This window comes from Ailuropoda melanoleuca, chromosome 7, assembly GCF_002007445.2.
Source record: "Ailuropoda melanoleuca isolate Jingjing chromosome 7, ASM200744v2, whole genome shotgun sequence".
In the NCBI taxonomy this organism is placed as follows: domain Eukaryota; kingdom Metazoa; phylum Chordata; class Mammalia; order Carnivora; family Ursidae; genus Ailuropoda; species Ailuropoda melanoleuca.
The window spans coordinates 8316034-8335974 of NC_048224.1; the positions used below are offsets into that span (position 1 = coordinate 8316034).

A 19941-nucleotide genomic window follows, 5' to 3' on the forward strand; every position below is an offset into this window, starting at 1 on the left:
ATCCATCCATCCATCCGCTGCTAATGGGAACCATGAGAAGCAAAAATTCATCAATGTCACTGCAGATCCAGGTGACCTCAAGGCCTAAAGCTAAATGCAATTTGATTGCTGATCTAGATCCATAAAGGGACTACGCAGAGCGCTGTTCAGCTTCAAAGCATAAAGGGCTCTGGTGTTTGGGAAAGTGCGTGCATTTCCCTGATGCACGATTAGAATGCTGCATACTGCCTACAGGATAAGGTTGTCATTACACAACGTTCTAGTTTCTTTTCTTAAAACTCCTCACTATGAATAATCAAGATCTATTGAAAAGCCACGAAATTAAGTCATGCTATATACTTTCGAAAAAAATATTTAGATCACAAAGCATACGCACACCTATAGGATAGGCGTGACACACGTTTTGAATGCGTTTGGTTTCTGCAGTACTGAATTTGAGATCTTTCTATTGCTGAGGCTTGTTGCTGAAATTCTACACAAACACCTGAAAGAAAAGAGAAATTCCGCCTGCAAGAAGTCACACAGCTGTATGCTGGGCATCATGTAGACAACCAGATGCAGGCACCCATGAGAGAAATCTGGAAAGCTCTGGATGTGTAGGGGTCATGTACACAAGGCTTGGATAGAATCTTCACATTTTAATGATCCCTCCCTTGTCCTATTGCCTTTGGGCAAAGCTCAATCTAAGGTCAGAAATGAAGTTTACGGACACACTTTATGTGAAACCCACATGGCGATCATTTCAAGTCATTTAGCAAGAAGTGGGAACTCCTTAAACCCCTAGGTCATGGTTTTTCAACCTGGACACTATTAACATTGGGACCAGATAGGTCTTTGATGCAGAGCTGTCCGGTGCATTGTAAGACAGTCAGCATCATCCCTGACCTCTGCCCACTAGACACAGTCACATCAGCCCCTCCAAACAAAACTGCTTCCAGAAATTTCCAAATGTCCCTGATGAGTAAGTCATCCTCAGTTGAGAAACACTTCCCTCAGTGACTGTGAGGTACTGACAACAACAGGAAGTTTGATTTAATAGGGAAACTGAATTTGAATTCCCAACAACCACTACTGTGAATGGAAGACAGGATTGATCAGTGGAGATTAAATCGGATTAGAAGTCATGAGGCTTCTGGTCCTCCTGCCACGCACAAAATGAGCTCAAAGTGCAGCACAAGGAACCTGTCTTGCTTTGCTTTGTTTCCTGTCTCTGTTTAATGCCTCTTCTTTTGTTTAACTTTAGCACATATTTAAAATTTACATATTGCCTTGTTATATTTTATATATTCATATAAGCAGTGATATTGTTATAAATATTTTAACAATGGACCCCCAAGGGAAGAGGTGTGTGTGTGTGTGTGTGTGTGTGTGTGTGTGTGTGTGTGTAGGTGTGTGATTTAAGGATGTATAGGACATAATTTATAAGTAATAATATTAGGCACAATAATATTAACACTACACTTCTATTGTAGATTTCACATAGTTGATTCTCAGATAACATTTTTGTTGACGTTTCTCTAACTTTTGCTGATGAGCATAAGAAAAGCCATTTAAACACCCAATTTAAAATTGCAACCTATCCCTAAAGCCCAGCATCTGTGCTCCCCCTTACCCTGACCAACTTATTCATTTTCCAAAGTAGCATCATATAGAACATACTATTTCATTCATTTAGATATGAACTACGCTCCCAAGTAAACAGGGGTCTTCGCTTCACTGATGTATTCCCAAGTGCCCCGGTGAGTGGCTGGAAAACAGTCAGTGCTCAATAGATATCTGTGCAACGACTGAAGGGATCTTGTTTACCCACCGTTTCCCTAGCTAAGTTGATCGCTGAAACTTTTGTCTCCCCGGCCCTATTAACATCATATTTCACAAAATTTGAAAAAATGCTAAGAGAGGTGATCCTCATATGTTCTTTCTAACCCTTACTCTGGATCTTTAGCTATGATTGTACTTTATTAGAGTGTCGGGAAGGATGGCGTTGACAAAAGAGCATTGGACTGTAAAGCATGATTGCTTAACACACGGCTATGGTATTTTCTAAGGTATGTGCATGATTCTCAACATCTGGCAATGTCTAGGGACAGCTTTGATTGTCACAGCCGGGAGGAGGGTGATAGTGGCATTTCGTGGTAGAGACCAAGGACGTTATTAACATCGTGCAATGCGCAGTACACCCTGCCTGCCCCCAGCTCACGACAAAGAATTACCTGGCCCAAACTGTCAGTAGTGTTGCTGTGAAAAATACACACACACACACACACACACACACACACACACACACACACACACATTCTGATATTTCATTTTGTGGCTACTTGAGTCATTTATATGAAGAAACGATTAACTGAACGAAAGACTTGGGATTAAAACCCGTTTGGGATTTGGAACATTAATCTAGGTTAACAAGAGTGTGTGGAAAAGGCACTTAGCTGCTCTATGCCTCAGTTTCCTCACTTCCCAAAGTGTTAATAATGAGGAGTCTGTACTTCAAAGGGCTTAAATGAGCCTTAATGAATACTCATTAAGTATTTTGAGTTTCTCGGTGAAAGGTTTTATAGAAGCTAAAATTGTGATTAAATTATTCTTCCAACTAGATCTTCATGTATAATCAAGTAGCATACGACTTAAGAAAATTGAAAGGCTAAAAAATATTTTTCTGAGTATTCTAAGATTTATAAATTCAGAGAGGATGTTATTAATCTCCATAATTTCATGCTATGAACACCTGCGTTTTCCATTTTGTCTTTCTCTCGTGGTAATGGGAAAACAGTGTTTAGCCAGGAGGCAGCACACTGAATACCCAAAACAAGTACTTTGGAGTCAGACACATCTTGCAACCACTTATTAGTGTGATTCTGGTCAGTTACACAGTTTCTCGAGGTCTCAGTTTTCATTAGCTTTAAAATGAGGAGAATTATTATACTCACGTTAAACGATGAAAATTGAAATTTGTTAATATGTATAGAGCACCTGTACACAGTGGGAGCTTAACAAGTGCCATTTCCCTTCCCTTCCTTTGCACTTTCTTCAATCTATCCAGAGACAAACACTTCAACTTCTGGCTTGCAGGTAACGTGAAAACTTTACCTTGCCGAGAATTTCAACCTCTTCCCCTGCAAGCTGTTTCATAAAAGTTGCTGAAACATCGCAGGGTGCGCCTGTTAGAAATTTCTTTGCTGTTTGATATCTTTTTGTCCCTTCTCTTTCAAAGCCAGGAATGAATAAGGGTAGCCAGAGGGAGGAGGAGAATCGGTCCTTGGAATCGTGCAGCAGCTGGAGAAGCGACCCAGAGTGATGAGGAACTTCAGCGTGGGTCAACTTTTCCTTTGACGTTCATTTTTCTCCCCCAGGAGGCACATGAAAGAGGTCAGGACAGGAGATGTGTGAAGAAACTGCCTCGGTCAGAAGTTGGCTGCATTCTGTGGTCTGCAAAGGCATTTTCGAACAGCGTGAGTCCTGTGTAGCTGAGTTTGGGAGCTCTGCGGACCATCTTGAGATGGGTGCAGGGCTAGAGAACAGGTCCGGCGTGTGACTGAGTCACACCAAGGCACAAGCCAATAAGATGAGAGCTCACTTTGAGGTCACGAGGTCAGGGGTCACTTTCGGCTTTGCCATTCATTCATTTCACGACTTCTGGCCAATTACTTAAATGCTTTGAGCCTGATTTCCTTATCACCCTCAGGGGATTGTATTTTGCAGATTAAATTAGACAACATATGTGAAAGCACCTAGCACAGTGCCTGAAATTTAGGCACTTGGCCAGGTCTAAATCTTTATGCAAATTTCCATGAATCTCAGTGTTATAAAATAATTTCTATTTATGATAAAATGTCTCCCAAATGTATTCCATGAAAAATTTGTTCCATGAGCTATTCTGGGGCAGGGTGGTGGTAGTTCTACAGTCAAATCGAGTTGAGATCTGTTACATACTACATATCCCTGTCTCAGAGATTCCCACTCTATACAAGCATCTCCATGATTCTGGGAGGTGATGCAGTTAAACAGCATGCAAGCTAGCTAGCTAGCAGCAACTTATTTTTTTTAAGATTTATTTATTTATTTATTTATTTATTTATTTATCTGAGAGAGAGAGAGCTCACGCACACAGAGGGAAAGGGTAAGGGAGAAGCCAATACCCCACTGAGCAGGGAGCCCAATGAGGAGGCTCGATCCTAGGACCCTGGGATCATGACCTGAGCAGAAGGCAAACACTTAACCGACTGAGCCACCCAGGTGCCCACAAAAGCTTGATTAAATCGAGATTTCCTAACACCTTTTCTAATGGAATCTCTATTGACCCTTCAGAACTGATATTCTATAGAAATGTCTCAATAGCAAAAACTTGCTAGCAATCAAGATTCTGAACACGGGTCCCTCTTGGTTTTGAAAAGAGCTTCCTTTCTGCTCCAGATTGTACCCAATGGTCGCTTTAGCTTTGTTACAGAAGGTTATCACCCCTCCAAATACATGGACTATTAATCTATTAATCCTGTTGCAGACAAACAGGAACATAAAATTACACAAGTCTTAGCTCATTGATTAATAAGCATATTGACTGTTTACTTTGTGAATCATCCCAGAATTGATTTCTAATTAGAGATGGGACACCAGATGTCTCCGGGGTACTTCTTCGAATAGTCAGTCTTGTACTTATATGAATGAGCAACAGTTATCACCACCACAAGTTACATTTGTCAAGGACTTTAAATGTACAAGATGTTCTCACATGTTTTATCTCATTTGTTTCTCTAAACAAATTGTGGCATAGCCCTCATCTGACAGAGGAGATAACTAAGGCTTGCAAAATCACCTAGGTCAATGGCAGACCCAAAGTTCGAGCCCTGTTCTTCGGCTCTAAGTCCAGTGGCTTTTTGTTATCTATACCATAATTCCCAGTGTGTTGGAGATGGGGCGCACATTAATATTAATAACTGTGATTTACTTAAAAAAACCTAAAACTTAAAGTCCTTGAAGAGTATGTATTCCTCCTTTCTTGCTGCCTGGGTGGCCAATGACTGGAGATAAAGCAGGGAGTTAAGTCTGCTGCTCCTTTCCCGGTAGGCCGGTTTAGCTGACTTGTTGAGAGTGGGCAAGAAGGTCTCTAGTGCAATAAGGAAAACCATGGACTTGAGAGCCACCCTTCCTGGGCCTGAATCCCAGCTCCTTCACTAATTAGTTGCATGAGCCTAGAAGAGTCACCTCCTATCTCCGTGTTTCAGTTTTCTTGTGTATAAACTCTGGATTGTGATGGTACCTAACTCATTGGAGTTTGTGATGATTCAAGAGCAATGAAACAGAGTAGAGGATGCCTGGGTGGCTCAGTCGGTTAAGCGTCTCCCTTCAGCTCAGGTCATGATCCCAGGGTCCTGGGATTGAGCCCTGCATCAGAGTCTGCTTCTCCCTCTCCCACTGCCCCTCCCACCACGTGTGTGTGTGTGTGTGTGCGTGCGCACACTCACGTGCTCTCTCCCCCCCAAATAAACAAAATCTTAAAAAAAAAAAAAAAAACGGAGTAGAAACAATTGTACTGTAAATACCTGTAATATATATTGTACCTGTAACTAGGTTCTTGTGGGCTGTTTTGGAAAGATGACTCTTCACAACATTGGTTCTTACTGGAATAATGGGCTTCTTGTTCCAAAAATGATCTATTTGCAAATGAGGTTAGGGACAATTATACCATTCCCAAATTACAAAGGTAAGTGCTGAATAATTTCTCTCTCTCCCTACCCACCCTAAAGAAAACAAAAGATCTCAGAATCAAATCGAAATGACTTCTGGGTTAACCCCTGGTAGGCATATTTCATATCGTCTTGTTCCACTGGTTCCAATCATTTCAAGTTGATCTAGAAATTTCTTCAGCAAGGGACATGAAAATTGATATCACGGAAGCAGGAGTCTATTTTAAATAGCCTCAATTAAGGTTATAAATTCTTCTGTGTTTCTCCTATGAATCTGAGAATTCTTTAACAACATAAATCATCTTCGAAAGCAACGTCCTTGGTAAACAATGAGGAATGAAAAGGGTGTGCGGTTGAAGCAATATCCATCTAGCCCACTGCAGGAGAAAAATATCCTGTCAGCCATGCTACGTTCACATGTGGAGGAGCAGCGGTCAGCATTAGGTCACCAGCAAGTCTGGTCAAGAGTCCTGTTCTTTAGTTGAATTATTAAAACGCAAATGTAATCAATTTATTAAAGATTTCAGAGCAGGATATTTTTTTCCATTTTCTTGAGAATTAGAAGACACTCGTCTGAAATTGCAGTTAGATAATGTATTTTCTATAAAGATTGCAATGCCAAGGAATCATTTCTCTTCGATAAGACCAGTTTAATGGGTGGTGGTCCTCCATTATAGTTTTACAACCTCATGCTTATATTTTAATGTCAAAGCCCAGATCTTCCTTATTCATGCCTATTTCCCCAACATCTAGAACTGTGAACCTGGCATATAATAGTTACTCAATAAAAATCTGTGAAGGTTATGAATCTGGGCCAGGTACTAACCTTTAAGAGGTCAAACGGAGGCGGGACTCTGGGAATGAATTTTGCTATGAGGATGCATTCTTCTAACAATGACTATAGAGACCTCTGCTGGCAATTATTGGAACTACAATTCAGAGTCAGAAAAAGAAAGAATGGAGAGAAACAGAGGTGAATTTGTTTTCTTCCTTTGTCCATATTCTGTCATCAAAGGTCCATAAAGGGGTTGTACTCACTTACAATGTGTGGTTTGACAAGGTTATAGCAAACACTGAAATTAGGATAAATGAGCAACTTTTCTATGAGGGGACTGGGAAGGGTGTCAAATTTCAGAAGAAAAACACAGCATAAGGAGAATCGAACTCTCATTAGCCTGTCTGTGATTATCTGATGATTGGTGAGTTATTCAAGCTCTACAGTCAAGAGAAATTTAGACAGGGGCCCAGTCAGAAATATGAGGATGTTCTGTTCATCTTGTTCATGGCGAGGATTTGTTACCCTTGCTGTACATTTCATACAATTTCGAAGTGTCACTTAGTATTTCTTCAAGTCTTTTTTCCCATTTACACTGTCTTCATCTTATCTGTGATCAGTTTATTAACTTATAGAAGCAGTCACAAGTAATCATTTGGGAGGGTTTTTTTTGTTTTCTTTGGAGGGAAGAGATGTTTTGCGGACCCTTCCTGACTACCTCATTCTTCCTGCTGTAGGTATTTTCAAAGACTGGTTACTAATGCAGTCCTAGAGTGACCTCTTGCTGCACGATTTGTCCATGAGCCTGCAAGCTCAGTCCTGGATGTGAGTGACTTATCAAGACAGAAACCACTCTGTGGGCTAGAGTGTATGCATTGCCATGAGTAATATGAATGATCAGCACCTCTATACCTTAACTTTTTAATATTCCCATACCCTACAAGGCTACCGGCTTTCCCATTGTCACAAATTAGAAAGAAAATTCTTTCTCCAAAATAAATTCGATAAGCTTCTAAAATGGCCTACCAATTAATCTTTGGATTTTTTTGAAAAAGACTATTTCACATTCATAATCAGATATATTCTGGACATTGTGTACAGGACCACTGAATAAGCAAAATAATTTACATTTGAGGAGTGGCAGAGTTCCCTGTGGGGTCCGTGATTTGAAATTCCATGATATCTGAATTCACTTCCAAAGATGAGTTTATGATGTAAAGAATGGTCTTACTGTTTAAGTCCTTTTGAATAAATTTCTCAAGGATAAATTCACCTACAAGAAAGAAATAAATGAATTTCACGGGGAATCAAAATATTAAATAAAAGCTGATAAATTTTATGGCTATTTTATTTTAAGCACAGCTTTTAAAACAGCCAAAGTATATATTTTTAAAGAAATTAACATTATTGCAAGTATCTTAAAATTCATATGCAATAAGCTTAAATTAGGCTTTAAAATTTACTTTGGCTCAGAAATATTGTGCCTTAAAGAAAATATAAAAATAGAGGGAGAGTAGGAAGATACAGTAATAAATCTCTAATTCTGTGCCACCCTTTTTAGTGGCAAATTTTGATCATTGTCTTCCTAAAGAAGAAATAATATACAATCCAAAGAAACCATTATACCCCTCCCAATTATTTTTTGTTGTTTAATGAACTGACATCATTTAGAATTCCTGATAGAAAAAAAATTAGTCACAAATATGAAACCGGTTCTGACACTGTGTTCCTCTGAATATATTATGATCTGGTTGTTAAAAAGAATTGTGAACAATAAACAGCTGTGTATCAGTATTTGATTCTCCCACTCAAGATGAATTTAGGAAAGCTCAGCTTCAAACCCTCTTTAGCACCAATATTGATTTATAAACTGCATCTATCAGTAAGCCCTGGGGAGTGTTTACCAAATGGGCCTACACTTAATTAAATTACTCTCTAGCCTTGCCAGCTACGGGGTATTTTAAGATGAGCAATTACAAGGATTAAGGAAGGCAGTACCTGTTGTTGCGTTCTCCAGATGTCCATGCTGGGGGCCTCGTAAAATCTTAAAAATGATCAGATTATCATCGGTGTCAGGGTCGGATGCCTTCAACACATGGGAAGTGAGGTAAATTCCATAACAGCCATTTTTCAGGAGCCCCACTTGCGAAGCAGAATGCAAGTGTGTGATGTAGGGGGCTGTTTTGTCCAACTGGTCAACCTGGATAGTCAATAATTACATACAATCTTATACAAAGGTTTCTCATCTCCAAGCAACATAGGGTCTTAATGGTTAACAATGATAATCTAGCCCAAACTTCAGATTCCTTATCCTCCTCATTTGTTCATTTCTGCTAACGGCTGGCTTGTTCACAGTATCCTCAGTAAATATCATAATGCCTGGAACAGAGGCTAACTTTCTATTGTAAATTTTGACTCAGCTTTGTTAATTGTCCATTGTCTGACTCTCCTATTAGGACATAAGCTCCTTGACGGTAGACATCATGTCTCCACCCTACACCTCCCTTTATTCCCTGCACCTGGCACAGTGCCTGAACCGTAAGAGCAGCCCAGGGGATATTTGTTGAATGAATATATTAAAACTGATCCAAGAATGTAATGCAAACTTAATGTTAGCTCCAGAGGAGGATTCTTCCATTTTCCCAGTGTTTGGTGATATACAGAAAAAAGCTTATAAAGATATACATAAGGATATGCATCACGAATGCATTGAACATTTGGGGGGCACATCTTTGCCAAATGGCATAAATGTTGAATAAAAAACAGAAACACGGGGGCATCTGGATAGCTCAGTTGGTTAAGCATCCGACTCTTGATCTCAGAGTTGTGAGACTGAACCCTAAGTTGGCTCTGGTCTGAACATGGAGCCTGCTTAAGATTCTTTCTCTCCCTCTCTCTGTCCCTCCCCTCCTGCTCGTGCATTCTCTCTCTCTTAAAAACAAAACAAAGAAAAACCCAGAAATACGTTGGTAAGAAAAAAATGAAAGGTGATCATTTATACACATTTGTGTATTTGTTTCACTGAGGATGAGAACCAGGTAACTAAACAGGTAGACTCAATTCGTGAAGATATCGAGTGGATGGGAAATTAATCATGAGTGCAAGAGGCATAGAGGTTCAAACACTGCAAAGGGCCTCATTCAGGTATAGTACGAAGCTTGGCCCACCTTGCAAATGACTGTGGGAAGATAGAGAAGGAGCAGGTTTGAATGGATAAGCACAGTTCACCACTCATACTGGAAAACAGGTATAGGACCATGGTCTCCATTCCTCTTACTCTTAACCATTCAATTGTTCACTTCATGTACCCCAAAATGATACTGTTATAAATCATGGTTCACTCAGGCTAAGAAAAAGTAAGTGCCATGATAAGACTTGTATCGTCTTGTATAGGATGACATATAGGATGATATAACAAACTATTATTCAGCAATTTTAAAAACTGAGGTAGGAGGAACTGAAAATAAATAATTTCCGCAACTTAGTGTGAACTGGTAAAAAATAAAAATAAAAAAAATAAAACAAAAAACCAGTAAGTTGTAGAATAGGAGATGACTATAGTACCATTTTTATTCATCTATATGTTCAGACAAAATTCTGGAAGCATTTACACAAACCTGTTCAGTTGCCGTGGAGTGGGGGAAATATCAGGCTTCACTATATATTTTTATATGGAATTTTCTAACAATCAAATATTTTTTTCCCTCTCAGGTTGTCAAGGTCCCTTTTTTACTTACAAAAATAATCATACATCATGTGTTAACTGTTTGGAAGAGTGGGCATTTTTTCTTTTGCTGGTAGGGGTGCAAATTAGTGATAATTTTTGGGAGAGAAATTTGGGAGAGAAATTTGGCATACATATATATTAAAAATGTGTATATACTCTGACCCAAAACTTACTTTTCTGAGTACGTCCTGCAGAGATTATTAGATGTGTACACAAAATGTGTGTGGGTATACATGTATACGTACATCATACATATATATAAACATATACATATATGGTCACTAAATGTAATTTATAATAGCAATTAACAAAAAAAATCCATAAAACCAGAAGTCCAAAAGGGGATTTAAAAACCTTCTCCACCTGACACTGAGTGCTATTCAGCCTTTAAAAATTATGTTTTCAAGAAAGATCTAATGACACTAGGAAATTTTCATAATAAAGAGTAGAAACCGGGAATATGCTTGGTAGTACATATAATATCCTCTCATTTTTTTAATTGGACAGAATAAATGAAAGGAAGCCACCAAAAGTAGTTATCTTTGTTTTGTTTGCTTTTTGTTAAGATTTTACGTATTTAAGAGAGAGCCAGAGAGAGGGCACAAGCTGGGGGAGGGGCAGAGGGAGAGAGAGAAGCAGACTACCCACTGAGCAGGGAGCCTGACTCCAGGGATCATGACCTGAGCCAAAAGCAGATGCTTAACCGACTGAACCACCCAGGTTCCCCGAAAGTAGTTACCTTTGAGTGGTGTGATTGTGAAGGATTTTTTTTCTTGTTCCTTTCTGTAGCTTATGAATTCTTTACAATAAACAATTTTTTACAAATGAAAAAAGCAACAAAAAATTTCAAAACAGTCATTCTCCTCTCCTAAAAAATGTGCATGACAACTTCAGAGCTGTGCAATTGGGTGGGAGGCAGGGAGTCAAATAGTTATCATGGCCTTTGGGGAGAGAAGCTCCTTCAACCCTGATGGCCAGTAGGCCAGTAGGAGGGATGGTGAATGGCAGGTGAGAAAAATAAAAATACTCAGAGCCATAAAAGAAATCCTCAATGTTACAACCAGCTGAGTGCGGGTATGGGGTTTTTTTATGTTGTATTTTCCTTAAAAACAAAAAGTGATCCAAAAGGAATAAATGCCTGTTGTGATCATTTGTTTTAAAAATATTTTTAAATATATATATTATTATATATATTTAAATTTCTTTATATTTAAATTTTTATATAAACATATAAATTTTTATATAAATATATTTTATATTTAAATTTTATTATATATTTAATATATGTTATTAAATTAAAATTTTAAAATATTTAAAATATATTTTAAAAATATTTTAAAAATAAAAACTCTGGTTACATGGTCTCCTGTTGTGTCTTTGGTCACATTTGCCCTTAATCTCATTAAACTTCTTCAGAAACAGGTTTTCTGGCTTATTATATCAGAAGCATTTAAAAATATTGGAGTAGTGGGGCGCCTGCCTTCGGCTCAGGGCGTGATCCCGGCGTTAAGGGATCGAGCCCCACATCAGGCTCCTCCGCTATGAGCCTGCTTCTTCCTCTCCCACTCCCCCTGCTTGTGTTCCCTCTCTCGCTGCCTGTCTCTATCTCTGTCAAATAAATAAAATCTTTAAAAAAAAATATTGGAGTAGAAGGCATTTTTTAAAAGAAAAGAAGGCTACATCCTTTGAGAACTTGTGTTGGATTCACTGAAAATCATCTCAGACACATGTAAACCATAGAAAGCATCAGCACTGGTCCTTTCTCCCTCATCGCCAGACCCGTCCCCATTTAGAGAAGAGGACAAGGCCCACTGCAGCAAGACTGCAGTGTCCTGGTCAGACAGACATGATTTCCTACAACATGCATGTCAGGTTGTGCGTGCTGGTATCAGCGAAATGCAGCTGTGTCTTATATTTGTGAAGTCCGGCGGCTTTGCCTTCAATCGCACTCAGGATGGGACCATAAGAGTAATACACCCACACTTGGGAGATTTATTTGGAGCAAGCTGTGACTCAGTGGTGGTAGACATTATACTGTCTTACCAAAAAAGCTCTTGAAGGCAAGAGACTGAGGGGCATCCATTACTTAATTCCTAAACTGCCTGACCTCTCTGCTCCGAAAGACCAGAAAATTCAGGGGAATTATGGGAGAAAGTTTGAGACTTTCCTTGTCTACACATAATTGTATTTTATGGCAAAACACACCTTGTACTTTGAATGAAAAAGAATCTTTACAACAAATATCCAACATTTCCATCAGTAAATTCTGCAACCACCAAGAGATCACTCTCTTACAATAACTGTGCTCTGTAAGACGAGTGTTGCTGTTGGGACAGGCCTGATTTAAGTTCTGATACTTCTTCTAAATTCTACTCCCTTTTCCTTGTCTACTCTGCAGGGTAGGAAGGAACTCTCATGCCTGTACTTAGAATGTAGAACTACAAATTTGCAGCCAAATAGACTGAGAGAAGTATTACTGGTTGGACAGTACAGTGACATTTCTCTACCGAATGTGGGCAGTCAGGAGTCAGGGAAAAATACTTTAATAGGTTGAAGAGTGGGATGAGACAAATAACAATTAAAACATACAATTAAAAAAAATAATTTTACAACGTACAAAGTACTTCCTTCATACTGTGTCAATAATATCAGTACCTTCTCTCTTCTTCCAGTGCATCATAATTTTATGACATTTTTCTGGACCTTCCTAGAGCCAAAGACTCATCCAGCATCCACTCTATGTTACCATGACTCCCCACCTTTCTACTCAGATTCCACCTTAGAGACTGTGATGGCTAATTTTATGTGTCAACTTTGCTGGCTATGATGCTTGTTGTTTGGTCAAACAGCAGGATGGATGTTGCTGTGAAGGTATTTTTTGGTTATTATTAACATTTTAGTCAGTTGACTTTTAGTAACGCAGATTACCCTCCATAATGTACGTGGGCCTCATCCAATCAGTGACGACCTTAAGAGCAAAGACAGAGGTCCGCTAGATAGGAAGCAATTCTGCATCTACACTGCCTTTGGGATCGAGACTGCAACATCAATTTCTGCTGGAATTTCCATCCTGCTGGCCTGCCTTGCAGATTTTGGACATGTCAGACCCTACAATGGTGAGCCAATTCCTGAAAATAAATCTCTTTCTTTTTTCTTTCTCTTTCTCTATAGAAATCCCATTTGTGCTGTTCCCCTGGAAAACCCTGACCAACACAGAGACTAAAGAGCAACAGAAAATTGTGATTATTTTACATAATCAGAAGGTATCCTGCAATGATACGCAGCTTTATCTCTTCTACGGTTGGTAGAAGTGTGTACAACAGGATAAAATACATCCAAGGAGAGTGGATTCAAGGGTATAAGAAACAGAACGTGCTTGATGTGTTTTGACTAAAAAAACAAAAACACATTATGCCCTCCCCAAATCATCCTAATAGTCAACACAACTGTGGCAGAGCAGTGCCAGAGGAAGGGCACAGAACTGGGGATCAGAAAGACCAGGGGTCTTCATATGGTTTTGATCAAATTATTGACCTTGTGAACTCCTGAACACCTATTAAATCCAGATAATAAAACTCCCCTCTTCCTGAGAAGGAAATGAGCTTTACATGAAATGGGTCTGACCCACAGCTAACGCTCCAATGCTCGTAGCTGCTACAGTTGTTTCCTCATCATTATTTTATGTGTAATACTGATGCTGCCTTGTACGTTTCCATGTGTTCAATCGAAAACCGTTAAAATGCCAGTAGGTGATGCGAACCAATAGGTATCGTCGTAAAGTCCGCTTAGATATTAGAACAGTAGGTACAAGATATCAAATATCTAATATATTTCAGGCAATGTACTAGTGCCTGCCGTACCTAATCTGATTTTATTCTCACCCCAATGCTGTAAGGCATGGTTTTCAAAGGAGGAAAGGTCAAATGAGAAGAGTTAAAGGACTCTCTCATGCTAAATAAGTGGCAAACCTAGTCAATAAATTCCAACCTAGTCAAGTCTGACTCCAAAGCCCACGTTTTCTGTTTCTTTCTGTCTTACCATGGATTCTTAGTCATAGCCTGCATGCAGGGACCACATCTGTCTTGTCCATATGGATATGCCTGATGCCTTCTGTTATTATGTCCATATTAATATGCCTGGCATGCTGTTGACCCACCGCACAGCACATATTTGAATGAAAGAAGGAGGGTCAGAACACCTGGGTGGCTCAGTCAGTTAAGCATCTTTTTTCTGCTCAGGTCATGATCCCAAGGTCCTGGGATCAAGTCCCACATTAGGTTCCTTGCTCAGGGGGGAGCTTGCTTCTCCCTCTGCCTGCCTCTCCCTCTGCTTCTGCTCTCCCTCTCTCTTTCTGACAAATAAACAAATAAATCTGTAAAAAGAAAGGAAGGAAAGAAAAGAAAAGAAAAGAAAAGAAAAGAAAAGAAAAGAAAAGAAAAAAGAAGGGAGGGAGGGAGGGAGGGAAGGAGGGAGGGAGGCTGTTTTCTCTACATCTGTGGCAATGACCCATGGGTTTGTCATACTTGCCTGGATGGTGAATGAAACAGGTTCTTGGCCCATTCTCCCATCCACAACAAAGCCTTGGTTTGTCCTATCCGTGGCCACAAAGGTAAAGTAGTCAACCTGAGAGCCCCCTCCCAGGTGCCTGTAGGCCACATCCCTGCGGTCCACATCCTGCTGAGTGAAGTTATGTTGAAGCAGCACTGTCCCCCGCAGGTAAAGCTGACCGTATTGTGGGAGCCGGGCCAACACAAAGGTGAGGTTCTCCACTGGAGTGTCAGGGTCGGTCAGCTGGAGGAGGTCAGGCGAGAGCAGGCCCATGGCCCCTTCGGCCAGTCTCAGCCCTCTGTTCCTGGTCACCATGGGTAAGGCTCTGTCCACGGTCTCCAGTATGATCTCAAACACCCCGTGCTTGGTCTGCAGGCCATTGCTGATGATGAATCTGGCAAAGAGAGGCAAGGGCAGCCTTCAGCATGGAATCTTGTGTCACCATCTACTGGAATGAAATGATAACAATACACACCTTTTACTAAAGGATATGTCCTGTTGGGACTCAAATGAAAACCCAAGGGCAGATCCTGCAGAAGGACACCATTCTATCCGTTAAACCAGCCACTAGGTAACACACAAATTACCTGCAGCATTCCACGCCCAAAAGTATTTTCTCAACAACACTGGCGGTGGACTCATGTGACAGAGCAGGCTGATTCTGCCAGTGGTATTTCTCAGGCTCGTCAGCATTTGGTAGAATCCTTGCCCCAAATAGGAATTTCACATACAAGTAGACCCCCTGCGTGAGTTTGAAGAGCACACTCATTTTATATGTTTATAATTTTGCAACTGTGTTTTCTTTGTAGGCTTTTAAGAAGGTAAGCTTTTAAGACCGATAATTGGGGGCCAATCCAGCGAATGATTTTGGCTATTTCATTTTATTCGTGTATTTCTGTGGTAAATTTCTTTTTTTTTTTAAGATTTTAATTATTTGTCAGAGAGAGGGAGCACAAGCAGGGGGAGAGGCGGGGAGAGGGAGAAGCAGGCTCCCCGCTGAGCAAGGAGCCCAATGCAGAATTCCATCCCAGAGGGGCGCCTGGGTAGCGCAGTCATTAAGCATCTGCCTTCGGCTCAGGGCGTGATCCCAGCTTTCCGGGATCGAGTCCCACATCGGGCTCCTCAGTTGGGAGCCTGCTTCTTCCTCTCCCACTCCCCTGCTGTGTTCCCTCTCTCGCTGGCTCTCTGTCAAATAAATAAAAAAAAGTCTTTAAAAAAAAAAAAAGAATTCCATCCCAGGACCCCGGGATCATGACCTGAGCTGAAGGCAGATGCTTAACCGACTGAGCCACCCAAGCGTCCCTTTGTGGTAAATTTCTCAAGAGCAAATCACATTACTCAGCTGCGTAATCATGCCTAAATCATCTCCCCGCCCTGGGTCTCTTTTTCACCCTTCTGAAAAGTAAGATTGAACTAAAGTAAAAGATTGTTAAGGACCATCTAACTTGAAAACATCATGTGATGCTCTAATCCCTTATATTGTTCTTGTGCTTCTCCATTTGCCCCCTTATATGGGAGTTATGCTAAACAAGGATTATTTACCTCATTTAAAGAAAAAAAAATTACAGCAGAAAGATACAGAATGAAGTGGGAGATCATAAGGCAGGTAGGAGACAGAGCTGGGATTAGAACCAGGTTTCTAGAGCCCATACCTCCTGCTCTTAGAGTCGTTCGTACGGGCCAGTTTAGCAAACCACAAAGACAGACTTGTGGTACCCGAGCAGCACTGCAGAGTGAGAAAGACAAAGCTCGAATGGTATCACCTGAACCTACGCAAAGTCTCTCACACACCCTTGCATCTGTGATACCATAATGTGCTTTTGATTTTATCGATCACTACATCACAGTCCACCCACCACTGCCAATGTCAACACAAAACCAAATGTGTTAGAATGTGTCAATGTGTAAATTTGACTTGAAGGGCAATTGAGAGTATTGTGAAATTAAGCAAACCAAATGCTCCACTGAAACTCCGAAAAGTTAGTAAATCACTGCTCTCAAGTGGAGTTGATGAATTCACCATAGACCAAAGAGGTGTACTTCGAAATAATCATGGAGTTGTATCTGTTAGTTTTTCTCCATGTACTGTGGTTTCTAGAAATATTCGTGGAGGGGACACTCTTATATTCCACAGATGTAAAAAAAAAAAAAATCTCTGAGAAGATTGTTTTAGTAGAATAGAACCTGAAATTATATAAGAATTTTCTTTGGAGGTTCTTTTTTTTTTTTTTAACTAGAAAAGATATGAGGTTTATATTTATTTTACTAACCTGACAAATTTGACTAACAAGTTCTTTATTCTTTGTAATATGTGTCTTGTCCTTCAGGGTTTAAGGGTTGATGCTTTGCTTTTGAACACGAGAGAACCTGGAACCAGGTTGTATGAGCACAAATGGTCAAGCAGCCTGCCTGAGGCAGAGGGCTCAGAGAAAGGAGCAGCTGGACAGAAAGGAAAGGAACAGGAGTTTGGCTGAGCACAGACTTTACTTTGAAGGCTAAGCTACAATTTTTGAGCTTTCTAATTATCTAGTTGATAAGACTGCCTACAAGGAAAACACGAGTGATGCATAGAAAAATGAATCCATTCCCGTTTGCTACGTGAACTCGCTAAGTGGAATATTACAAATAAAGCAAATGTTTGACATTTCATACACCTTGACTTGTAAAGAATATAACCTGTTTTTTCTTCTCCACAGCATTATTTTTACAGTCTGAATAAACATACTAGCTTTAGTATTATACAGTAAATGAAATCACATAGTTTCCTTAAAACAAAACAATCAGTTTTTCTTTCGTAAAGCTAAACATTTATTAAGTATGTTTGAAGCAAATAGGACAATTTCATTGCTGGATCATGAGTGTTTACAAAATTAGTTATTTTTGAAAAAACAAGAAGAAACGCACCCAGAAAAACATCTGTGTGTTCCTCAGCTTTGTACTTATTAGTCACTTTGGCAGTTTCAAATGTCAAGTGACATGCATTTTTAAGATGAAAATCATGGTCTATTGCTCAGGGAGAGCTTCCTGTGGAATCATGCTTTCATTCCGTTGTTTTCCTGTTACTCTTTCAGGTCTCCCTCCCTAGAGCCTATCATCTAACCCGAAGTAAAAAAAGGAGACTAGGCATTCCCTGGGTGTCTCCAATTTCTCTTTTGTCCACTTCGCCCCTCCAAAAACATGTTTCACGCCTCCCATTTCAAATACAGTGGCTCTCTACTCCCTATCGTATCCCTATCTCACAATGTGCTCTTGTGGAAAGTTTTAAATCAGCTGTTTATAGTTTAGCACAAATTTAAGCCAAAGGACATGTATTTTTAGTATTAGTATTAATCATGGAAATTAAAGAATTTGTGCCCCATGAAAATCATGTAGAATATGGGTGGAGAAGAAAGGGGAAAGGAGGGGTGAGATGGGGATCAGGAGCAAGGAGCTTCAGGGGGGCTTGAGTGAGTCCTGGGGGGCATTCCAACTTTCCCCTATGGAGACTGAATTCTGAAAACACCTCGAAGCGCAGTCTCATCCACAAATGTATGCATCTTATCTACCAAAGCATGACCTGCGTGAGGGCACTGAAGTTGTCTTATGATTCAAGCTGTCCGTCTCAGACTCCTCCCTGCCTGATGATGGGGACCTGACCACGTGGGAAATTGGCAGCCTGCCATCAGACAGATGGGACTGAGGGCAAGGGAAGCCAGGGACCATATAAGAGTAAGAAATATGTTTACTGAGGCCAGTGTTCCCAGCTGGGACACTGAGGCAGCTGTCTGTGCTGACCGAAAGCTAATAAGCCAGTGGTGAAAAGAATGAAATTTCTAAACATGACTAGATCAAACACCTCATTCCACTTTCACGAGTAACAATGCAAACTAGTCACGGCAGAGAAACATTATCAGAGGGAGACAGGGTGAACGGTCATGGTTGGCTTCCCAGTCAAAATAAGCGTAGCAGAACAAGGGCACCAAGGTCAGTGCTGTTCGTGGCCACCAAGGTTGACCAGATGATCTCCCAAATGCTCTACCCTGCCACCCCCAAAGATCAAGTTTTAAAACAATAGTGCCATTGCTATGATGGCATCCATTCCAAGGTTAAGAAGCTGGTGGTATCGAGGTAGTAGCTTCTTCTGGAGATCCATTTTTGTTTAATTTCCCTCATTAAGCCTCCCTGAAAAGAGACACAGCCAGGATGACTACTGTCCTCATGAAATTTGGGGAATGACTGTCAGATTTGTCTGGGGTGCCTGCCTGGTCTGATTTCACCATTACCATGGTGTTTTCAGGCTTTCTGCATTTCCTGGCAATAGAGTTGGCTGAAGAATCTGCCATCTGTCATGGCATTTAAAAGATAAAAATGGAATCATAAATAGAGCCAGTTCCTCAGGAAAAAAAAAAAAAAAGTCCAGCCAGCATGTCAAAATGGAGGACATTAGCATGTTCTTTTAGTACCCGGCTGCCAGCAGCTGAAGTCAGCTTGCTAATCACTTGGTGTCATCTGTCCTCGAATGTGCTGCCAAACCTTTCTTCCAGGCCAGCAGCACCAAACAATGCAGGAGAAATTTATGATTCACAAAATATTTTTGCAGAAGGTAAAATCTGACCATTAAACTCCCCCGTTTAATTAATGCTGCCATATCTTACATTAAAAAGAGAAGGGGGAGACAATCCTTTGCCACTGAATTTCTCTCTTCTACCCGGCCAAATTCCTTGCCAGACTTAACAGCAAGCAACATAAATTTAGGTGATTAGATTGGTTGCATATATTTAATTTTTAAAAAGCACCACAATCACACACTTTCATTAAAACCGACTTTCAGCTTTGGTTTAGCTTCACTTAACAAACAACACTGCAGCCCATGATTGGGGGAGTGAAATGACAAGATTAAAACAAGGGTCTTGGGCAGATGTTAGGCTCTTCCATTATAAATATGTAAAACTGCTGGCCAAACATCAGAAGGGCACATTGAGGAGGTTTCTTCCCGCAGGTGCATTTTCTCCATGAATTTCTGGTACAGTGGAAAAATCTCTTAAAAATGAGATCTTCTCCCCAGTTCAGCTCTGATATGCAGTTACGTCAATGTAGATGACTTTCTGTGCCTCTTGGAACCTTGGTTTTCTCATGCATAAAATGGGAAAAAATAATCTCTCTCAAGGTAGTGGCATAAGGCTTAAGGGAAATGATAGACTAAAAAGAGTCTAGTACACAGCCTG

General features: G+C 40.3%; 1 protein-coding gene across 14 annotated transcripts in view; it reads right to left on the reverse strand.

Annotated features, from left to right (window-relative positions):
- Nucleotides 1-19941, reverse strand: part of FREM1 (FRAS1 related extracellular matrix 1) — a 186862-nt gene that overhangs the window by 46064 nt on the left and 120857 nt on the right. For 9 of the 14 annotated variants that reach the window (XM_002915932.4, XM_034663912.1, XM_034663917.1 and 6 more), the window contains 3 exons: nucleotides 14717-15131; nucleotides 8461-8662; nucleotides 7591-7735 (listed from right to left, as the gene is read on the reverse strand). In XM_002915932.4, coding sequence (XP_002915978.2) covers nucleotides 7591-7735; nucleotides 8461-8662; nucleotides 14717-15131 — 762 coding nt within the window. Of the gene's footprint in view, nucleotides 1-7590; nucleotides 7736-8460; nucleotides 8663-14716; nucleotides 15186-15324; nucleotides 15480-19941 lie in introns of those variants that run through there. The other 5 variants (XM_034663919.1, XM_034663923.1, XM_034663922.1 and 2 more) reach the window with 5 other exon arrangements.